Below are 10,175 nucleotides of genomic sequence, written 5' to 3' on the forward strand. Positions count from 1 at the left end.
ATACAGGAGCTCGACCTTGGTCAACTGAAGCAGTACTGGTTTCACCTTCTTTCTTCTTCACAAACCCAGAATACGGCTTCTTACCATTACCACTTGAGTTGCTAGGACTAGTAACACCTTGAATGGTACCAGCTTTTACACAGTTCTCAACCCGTTCACCAATGATGACCACATCTGAGAAGGACGGAGAGGTATTACTAACCATGTGCTGAAGGTACGACCCTTTCAGAGTACCCATAAACAGATCAATCAATTCTCAGTCAAGAAGAGGAGGTTGAACTCGAGCAGCAAGTTCACGCCACCTCTGGGCGTATTCTTTGAAAGATTCTTTAGATTTTTGTGACATATTTTGCAGTTGGGCACGGCTAGGAGCCATAGCAGTATTGTAGTGGTATTGTTTCAAGAAGGCATCAACAAGTCCTCCCCAAGTACTGACATTAGCCCTCTCAAGTTTCATATACCACTCCAACGGGGCTCCAGTGAGACTGTCCTGGAAAAAATGCATAAGCAGAGGTTCGTTCTCGGCGTGAGCGGCCATCTTACGACAGTAGGAACGAATGTGAGTTTCTGGGCAGGTAACTCCCTTGTACTTATCAAAATCTGGCACCTTGAACTTCGGTGGAATAACAATTCCAGGTACCAAGCTCAAAGCAGCAGTGTCGAAACTCGAAGTTTTAGCAACCTCAACGGCCTTAAGGCGTTCTTCAAGAGCTTGGTACATCTTAGCAGTTTCTGTCAACTCAGCAGTAAGATCATGTTCAAGATCAATAACCTCATGGTGGTCATCCACTATTTTAAGTGTCTCATTGATAGGAGTCTCCTTAGTTTTCACCCCTCCATCAACAGAATTGGTAGGAGTATCTTTGATCAATCCAGCAACGCTCTTTCTGAGCTCTTCTTGTCCTTGGACAACGACATGGAGGGTCTCCATAAGTTGGGTCATCCTTTCCCCCATAACATCCATATCCCTACGGAGGGCAGCTTGATTCTGTTCAAATTGGTCCATGATTCTCTTCTCGTTGTTTCTGGTGCGGTAAGGATGTAAGAAAGTCAGCTTCGTCGTCGGGAAAGAAATATGTTGTTGGAAGGGACCCCAATTAGAATCTGATAAAAACCTGTAAATGCAATATGATATGAGTGCATGGGTGCATGTGTGCATGTTTTATTATTTTCAAGGCTTTTTAGCTTTGTCTCAAACCAACAACACAAGATAACGGGGAAAATTGAAGCATAACCAAGATAAGCAAACATGATCGATTAATTCTGCAACCAAGTTCTTGAAGTACAAAATATTCTGCTCCCATGAGCCAACAAATGCAGCAATAGAAATAAGAATCCCATCCAACAAGTCTGGTGGTGATTCTATAATAGAGTCAACACTAAGCAGGATCCCCCATGTCCAAATGACGAAGAGGGCTATCTCCAATGTTCTTATAGCTCCAGGTCTTCATTTCTTCAAAAAGCTTTTTAGTCTCAGCACGGGTTGGCCTCTTAATGATTTCTTGAATCAGGAGGTCCTTTCTGAAATGCATAGTTTCCATGTAGCGGTTCTTCAGCTCCCAACATCTGGCTTCCTCTTGAGCTTGGGTATTACCTTGGCCTTTTTCTTCTACTTGACCCTTCAGCTTTCGGATTTCTTCATAGCACTTTTCTAAGGTTCCTTGGCGTTCCAACAAGAGTTTGTCTGCTTTCTTTCGACGAGCCCTTTCTGAATTGGCTTCTTTAGTCTGAATCTGGAGTCTTTCAGTCAAATCTGCCAACTGGGCCTCGTAATGTTCTTTCAGCTTCTTCTCTTGAGATTCAGTAGATTTAGGGTCTATAGTCACTCTTGGCCTTTTCTGAGAAGTACTTCCTCTAGCATACAATTCTTCAAGCTCTATTTCTCTTATCTTCAACTTATGGAGAGCAGAAAGCTTCTCTTGCCTAGCAGTATTCATCTTAACTTGTATTGTTTCCATTTGTTCAGTCAATTTCCGATTCTGCTCAACAGTTCGATTATAACGAGGCATGGAGACAATGTTGGGTTGTTCACCAGCAGGAAGATATAAGGGATCCTTAGGAGGGAAAGGCATCCCTTGGGTGTTAGCCACAGTCTTGACCCATTCAATATAGTCTTTATAAGTTGCACAGTCTCTTTGACCAAAATGCTTCTTATCTCTCCAACAAATACTTTTCCAGGCTTGCACAGCTTCTGCCATCTGTCCAATGTTGGTGGCCACATGATAGAAAATGTTCTCAGCTATCTCTGTTTGCTCAGGTGGACTGATAAAAGCATATCCAAATGTTATTCTAGCTAGGACAGGGTTATAGTTGATTCCGCCCCTAAGACCCATGAGAGGTACATTTTTGAACTTTCCGCAACTCATAATAACTTCCATGTCATCTAAAGCGCTATTGTACCAGACAATATCTTTAGCCCTCAGTCCCATAATCCTCTCAGCCCACTTAGATGTGTGTCTATTATCAATGAAAGCACCACGCTCAGGCAAATGTGACCTGAACCAACGATATAACAACGGGGCACAGAATCTAACCAAACCTCCCTTTTGACTATTCTTGTGATGGATGGAGTGATAAACGTCCCCAAAAAGTGTAGGAACCGGATTCTGCAGAATGAATACGTGAATGGCATTCATATCAACAAAGTCGGGCACGTTTGAGAACATCATGATACCATAGATACTTAGAGCCAGGATAGCCCTAAATGTGTCCCATTCTTTTGCTTCAGCAGCATCGCAACCCCTTTTAACCAGGAACTCCATACGAAAACCAAAGCATCCTCCTTTCTTGGTGAGATTTGCTTCCACGACCGACCTGCTCAAATAAAGAGCCTTAGAAATTTCAATGGACGTAGGGGCCTCCATGGTGCCATAGTACGGGACTTCTTCCTTTTTGACCGGAACACCGAGGAAAAGAGAATACTCCTCCAATGTCGGAACCAAGAGATAGTCAGGGAACGTGAAACAGCGCAGAGAAGGATTGTAGAACTGAAGCAGGGTATGAACTCCCTCTTGCTCATACTTGGTGAATGGCATTTTGAGAAGGCTCAGAATATACCCATATTTCTCTCGGAACTTGGTCGACTCATCTGGCGTGATCTTCTTTGCTAAACACCCAAGAGAATCCAGATTTGGATTCGGGAATGTATAGGAGATGTTGCGACTACCAGTCTTCAATGGTGGAGCCATGTGTTGGTCGGAGACAAAGCCAAAAGTTCCTGAAAATAAATGAACATGCATGTTAAATGATATGGCGGAATGCATTTCATTGGGAGAATCCTAAAGCCTTTTCATTATTTCTTTTCTTTTCTTCTATTCTTTTCTTCCCTTTTTTTTTTGCAAAAAGGTATATACATTATGCTCTTTTTTTTTTGGAAATAGATTTTAGGATTCTCCACAAATGAAGTGGAGTGGATGCAATAGCATGATGTGTCATGTGTGCAATGTGGTGAGAGACTAAATGTCCCTCGCAACTTTGGACATCTGGGTAACACTGAATGTAACAGGTTCAAAATTCCGACTTCAGATTGCGAAATGGAAATCCGGGTGTGATGAAGGCTAGTATCCTGTCCCTCCCCAACTCACAGGTATGAATTCTAGACACGGATAGGTGGTCCCTAATGGTCACCAGGGTCTACAGTTCCCATGGGGTACAAAGTGTTTGAGGCAACAAGCGTGCCAGACACAGTGTTCCATGAAAGAACCTCGCCCAGTTGTGGTACCTCATGTCAAACTCAGCCATAGCAAGCGCTACGGGAGTCAACATGAGCATCCACGCTAATCCTATGTGTCACTGGCCTGGGTAGTGGGCCTTTTACCTCAAAAACCCCCACCTGCAAAACAAAGCAGAAAAATATGTGGCCCCCACGGGGACCCATAATATAGTCCAGATGCATGATGTGCAAGCAGAAATAAACATGATATGCAAGCAGAAAATAAACATGCAAACATATATACAAGATATAGACATAAAAAAACAAATAAACACCCAATAAAATAAAACAAACAAAGGCTAGGATCGACTTGCTTAGGTTATCCCCAGCAGAGTCGCCAGCTGTCGCACGCTCGCGAAAAATGAACAGAGTCGCCACCAATATATTTATCCCATAAGGGAAAGGAATATCAGAAAACCTAACAAAGGAAGGAACAAGGTCTTGCGACCAGAGAATCAAGGTACGGGAGTCGGTTACACAAGGGGAAGGTATTAGCACCCCTTACGCCCATCGTACTCGATGGTATCCACCTATGTTTGTTTCTATCTAAAGGGTGTGTACTATGTCTATGTCTACATGCGAATGAATGCAAAAGAAATACGGGGAAAAGAAGGAAATATTTACAAGTGTGCTCGTTCAAGCCCCGCGACTTGATGCCTACGTATCCTTTTCAGGAATCAGAGCGTCGTAGTTCGGCTCAAGGTTTTCTGTTTGTTTTTGTGTTTTTTAGTTGGGCGGAGTTAACGCTCGCGCTCTTGCATAATGGGGCAACCTAGGATGCAATAGAGCGGAGATAACAATGCCCTTAAGAAAGGAGAGAAGAGAGAGAGAGAGTTTGAGTGTTTCGAGGAAATCCCTTAAGCAAGGGAAACTCGAGTTACTCTTTGGTTGGTGTTTTTTAGAAGTTGGGAACTTACGCCTGAATGGGACCCTTAAGCAAGGGAGATCCAAGCACTCAAACATTCCCTTAAGCAAGGGACGTTCAAGCTTCCATTCCCTTTTTAAGAATTTTCACTTTGATTATTAGTGTTTTAAGTGTTTTCTTTGTATTTTTTATGGGGATTTTTATTCAAGTATTTTTAGATGTTTTAAGTTGTAAAAGAAAAAGAATGAAAGTGGGGGACTAGCCTAATTTCTAAGCCTAGTGTTATTCTAATTCCTAATGGAATGGGGGAAAGTTGTTTAAGCATCTCACAATATAAGAAAATATTCACAAAAAGAAAAGAATTAAAGTCTAAACTATTCATGAAAATTAATTACAAGCAAATTTTATATTTTTATCATGTCTAAAACTATTTTATTAAAGACTAAAGACAAACTATGCATTTTTATTATTAGAACCAATCAAAATTCAAAGAAATTCCACTATTAAATTCTAAAGAAAAAACAAACTATGAAATCTAAAAATCTAATTGGTTAAGGAAATATTTTTTATCACAATTTTATTTAAGCAAAAATCACATGTCAAGCAAAAGAAAAAAACTATTTTTATTTGCTTCTTTTTTTTTAGTCAGCCGGGGGGTGTGAAAGCAATTGCATATGAACAGAAACTATAACCACAGGCGCATTGGGCTCCCAATCAGGGGTGTGGAAAGGAAAGCGCTTCTAAGGCCCAACGCAGACGTGGCCCAGACTTATCTCTATGTCATTTCATTATCCAATTTACTTATCAGCATGCAATTATTATGGTTTTTCATGTGGTTTCTTTTATCGAACGTGACATAAAAAAACTGGTAACTCGTATCAATAGGTCAGCTCTACTTAAAATGCTACAGAACAAAACAGGCTCCAGCCAATCACATCCCGCCACGATATGCTGCACTCACGTGAAGGAAGGCAAAACAAACCAAAACGCTAGGAACGAGGCCAAATGAAATCGTGCCACCTCAGCTATCTGCATGAATACACAGTGTGTAAACCCTACACCGGCCTTATTTTCCGATCACCTTCTGCGATCGTCCTCGTCGGAGCTCCGTCGCACCTTGCCCAGAAAACGTAACCGAGACCACCATCCCGCTCGGATTTTCGTGCTGAGCATGGATCCGATGCTAATTTTCATCAACTCTCTCTCCATCTACCAGACTGAGGCTAATCCTCATATCCTATCATGAACAACTAGCGGCAGTTCCTAAGCTAAACACGGCGTCGTGTTTCTGAGCATTCACATAACCTAAAGAAACGCCTAAAACCTCCTAACAGCAATCAATTCATGTTAACCGAATCACAAAGCAAGAACAGAGGAGGCATACGAATGCAACATAATCACTGTATGACCTATCGCATATTTCTATCATGCTGAAACGATCAGAAAACTCACTTGTTTGAATCTGGACTCCAAGAACGAAAGAACTCTTCTACAAAAGCTTGAAGCTCCTTGATGATGACGCTGATGATTGATATGGATCTTCCACGTAGCTCTCCAAATGAAAAGTGAACTCAGTTTAGTCGAGGATCCGGTGATGATGATGATAGGTGTAGCGAAGATGATGATAATGTTGATCGCGGTGATTATATTGAAGACGAAGATGAAAGTTGATGTGGCGGTGAAAGTTGTTACGGTGGTTGGAGATTTGTTATGTTAGTTGGAGGTTTGTTATGGTGGAGAGAGAACCGAGAGAGGGTAAGATAGTGAGGAGAGAGAAGAGGGTGAGATGTGAAAGAATCTGGAAAATGAGTCGTGTGTGAGAAGTGAGGGTGTGACTGTTTTTATATGGCGAGTGTGTGGAGAATGGGGAGGGTTTCTTGAATGTGGGGCCTTAGTGGATGAGACTTTGCAGCAAAGTCATTCTTGGGTGTGGGACTCAGGATTCTTAATGATCACACTTTAGCAAATATGGAATGGTCTTCACATAGCTTTTGTGTATCAGCTTTTGCAGGGGCTCTTATGGCAATGAATGATGATGGTTTGCTAGCAACATGTTCACATAATACATTTCTTGGACACCTCCTTTGCTCATGTAAAGCTATGGCTATGGATCACTATCTTATTCAACTTTTGAGTCAATCTTGAAGAGCTCATGACATAGAACAAACTTGAAGTTGGAGGCTTCTTGAAATGATGCTTGGGAGTGTAGAAAAATGGGCTAGAACATGGTGGATTGTTGCTGCATGCGTGTGACTTGACTATGGGATTGTGCTCTTGGCAGAAGTATAGCTTGGTAGAAACATGACTTTGGGGCTTTGTAACTTGCTCCATACGTGTCCAAAATTAATGAGACTAGGCTCAATAGATGGGGGACATGGCAAGGAACAATTCAATATCAAGCTTGTTCAAGATGGAAACTTGTGGAGGAAGGAAAACACATTGAGATTTGGCCCACCATGTGTTTGCTGAAATGCACTCGTGTGCCCTAAGAATCTGCCTTGGCTGCATGTAGGATTTGGTCAGTGTTGGGGCACCACTTTGAAGGCTTGCATCTCACTCAGTATTTGTTCGATTGTCCCAATTCTTGTTTCAATGGATAGAGGAGATGACAAGGAAGAGAATGATACCAAGTTTGCATTCATGGCATTTCTGTAGAGCTCTAAAAATGGCTGGAGATTTGGCATGCCATGTGTTTGTTAAAATGCCAGGTCATGACCTGACTTGTGACCTGGATTATGACTTGGTTCAAATGAATTTTCAGCAACTTCACACCACTTTAACTCTTCATACAAGCTTTAAATGAAAAAGTGTCCAACTACAAAGTTGTTCTCCTCTATGAGAGGAACAACTTTGATGTTGGAATTTTCTTCAAAAACTTCCATTTGCCACGTGTAATCCAGTGCTGAAGTGGACTGCTCAACAAGATTTAAAGCATCAAAATTTTTCTAAGTGTTGAAATTTCCCTTTTTTGCTATTTTGGCAACTTTTTGTCGAACTCCCGATTTTATCCATTCTTTGACTTTCCTTGATTAATTTTCCACCAAAAGTCAATATTTGAATAATTCTTCTGATTTTGACCCAAAAGTCCACTGTTCTGATTTTTCCGACTATTGATGAAATTCCCGATTAAATCTCTTCTAGCCAAATCCAGTCAAACAAACACATCCACACAGTCGGTATGAGAAGCTCTCCACACATAGAAGCCATTCCTGATTAAATGTTGACCAGAAAGTCAACTGGTTGACTTTGGTCAAAGAAACCCTGATTTAAGGAACCAGATGATTTGCAGGCCAGTATCCTTCAATCAATGCCTTGACTTGAGATTGAGAAAAACCCCAATCTATGAGGACTTCCTTGAACATGGAACCACATGATTATACCTCAGTCTCCTTATTTTCTGGTCAAAATTCTTTGCCACAGAGCTTTTTCTTGCTAGTCTTTGATTGACCAATGATATGCATGCATGGGTATGGATTATGACCTAAGTGATGTATGTACATGAATGTAAAGCCTAAGCCAGTTAGAAGTTAAAAGGGTAGGACAAATTTGGGGTATGACAAAGGGCAAACGAACACCCCATTCAACTTCCAAGGGACTATAAGGTAGGTTCAGGTAATCTTCAGGCCTTGATCACGTCCAAGAATCGCATACCATGTTCATTGACTTCATGCATATTCTTGAATTTTCGTATCCCATGTTTCAGCTTGTTTTAATGTAAACTAATCATTGTTTTGAGTTCCTGAAATCATTTAGAGGGAATTCGAATCATAGTGCTGGAATTTTAACGTGCCAAACGAAGCTCACCATTATTAGGGCATGGAGCTTATCCCTTTTCGTTTTCGCATCTACAGGAGGATTCAGACCAAACTAACCACGCCGTCGTGTTCCTAGCCTTCTAATTAGTCGATTAGGGTCTTTGTTTCGTTTGGTTTCATGTGTTTTTGCAGGATTTGAATTTTCCAGAATTTCCCAGGTTTTATCGCGAGAAAATCCGCAGCTGTATTCGTGATAAAATCTGCAGGTAACCTGGGAGGATCTCGTTGACAGGGATGATGAACAGTAGGTGGTCCTACTTGTTGCACGCGTGGCTTCTTCGTGAGTTCCTACTGGCCAATCAATAATCTTAAACACCAATCTCCACGCGTGGCGCTCACTCTTTGGATGGTCAACGAGTCAAAAGTCTCTTCCCCAATCTTATTGGTTCGGGCGTATGCACGTGGGGCCAGGCTGAGTCACTCCTTAGACTTTGTTCCATTAATTCTTATTTTATATTTATTTGATTTGAACGGCATTATTATCAGTAAACTGACACAGCAGGCTTGGCAAAAGGAAGAATGGTGTAACATTTGAGATGGGGGTTCGAGTCCCCACAGCGTCAAAATTTTTAAAACATTTAACTAGTTTCAGATCCAGTGCAGCCAGTCCTACGCGCGTACGAAGCACTTCCAGCTGCAGCCATCAGATCTATCTCAATTCCAAATCCAACGCACACAGATGTGAAGGCACACCATGCACCCTCAATGGAGTGCCATACTAGATCCAGCGCCCCCATCCAGGTTTTATCTTTTCTTTTTACTTTTTCTTTTCCATACTTTTTTTTTCTTCTTGTTTATTATCCCTTTTATTTTGTTTTTTTACATTAAACTTTTCTAACTTTTTATTAATTAGGATTAACACAATTATAATTAGTTAATTAATTTTAGGATTAAGTTAACTCAATTGGTTTAGGTTAATTTTAATTTAATTATTTAAAATAATTAAACCCCTTTAATTTTAGTAAGTCTTGAATTAATTAATTATTTTAATAATTAAGATTTAGATTAACTTTAGGTTAAACAAATTAGGATCAATTTTAATTTGCGACAATTTTAATCGTTTAGATAGTTTAGCCTAATTAGGCTTAGTAATTACCCTCGAATTCACAAATCGTAGATAACTGAGGGAAACCTTTATGTAAATTATTCCCGTTAACTGTAGGCTAATATCAACAATGCAAGAGTTGTCTATTAACTATGAGTTTTTACCCTTGGGTTTTAATCTTTGGGTTTGTCTAGGTTTTTTACCCATAAGGTAACCATGTTTTTACTGTATTCTATTCGCCTTTTCATTCTCCTTGCTTTTATTTTTTGCACCCAGTTCTGTCCCTTTCTCTTCTTCATTTTTCAGGGTTGGCCAAAATCCTCCGATTACGCGCCCTACCAATCGAAAAGCTAAGTTCCTAACCCTTTCTTATTCAAATGTCATTTTACTTTAATTTTTAAATTAGAATTAGGGTTATTTCCACTGTCAATGAATTACTCATACACTTACCGCTATCATTTTCTGTTTAAGTCTCAGATGATCAGAGTCAATGATCAGAGTCAATCAGGGTTCGAGGAAGATCAAGGCTGAAGACTGCAATTTAAATTTATGTTTTAATTTCCCCCATTCCCGCAGGTGTTTATTGTAATAGCGTAGGATTTTTATCTTTCCGCCTTTAATTTCCATATGATTTTAACTGCGTGGTTATTAATCTTAGGGAGTGCAAGCCTTTAACAGAAGTAGATAACTAACTATAAGATAAATATTATCTGAATACAATCACGTGATTGGTGCACA

General features: G+C 40.4%; 1 protein-coding gene across 1 annotated transcript; it reads right to left on the bottom strand.

The window, feature by feature from the left end:
• Positions 1-1,379: 1,379 nt before the first annotated feature.
• LOC131649908 (uncharacterized) lies at positions 1,380-3,188 on the bottom strand. Its single transcript, XM_058919648.1, has 2 exons — positions 2,033-3,188; positions 1,380-1,918 (listed from the first exon to the last, which is right to left on the bottom strand). The coding sequence occupies exons 1-2, from the start codon at positions 3,186-3,188 to the stop codon at positions 1,380-1,382; spliced, it is 1,695 nt and encodes a 564-aa protein (XP_058775631.1).
• Between the last annotated feature and the right edge of the window lie 6,987 nt (positions 3,189-10,175).

Source organism: Vicia villosa, linkage group LG2 (genome assembly GCF_029867415.1).
Source record: "Vicia villosa cultivar HV-30 ecotype Madison, WI linkage group LG2, Vvil1.0, whole genome shotgun sequence".
In the NCBI taxonomy this organism is placed as follows: Eukaryota; Viridiplantae; Streptophyta; class Magnoliopsida; order Fabales; family Fabaceae; genus Vicia; species Vicia villosa.

Bases quoted from the DNA above. Each gene is read 5' to 3' on its own strand.
- LOC131649908 (XM_058919648.1), bottom strand. From the start codon at position 3,188: ATGGCTCCACCATTGAAGACTGGTAGTCGCAACATCTCCTATACATTC. The intron at 1,919-2,032 runs GTGAACAACCCA...CTGCTAGGCAAG, and splicing joins TCCCTTATATCTTCCTGCTG to AGAAGCTTTCTGCTCTCCAT.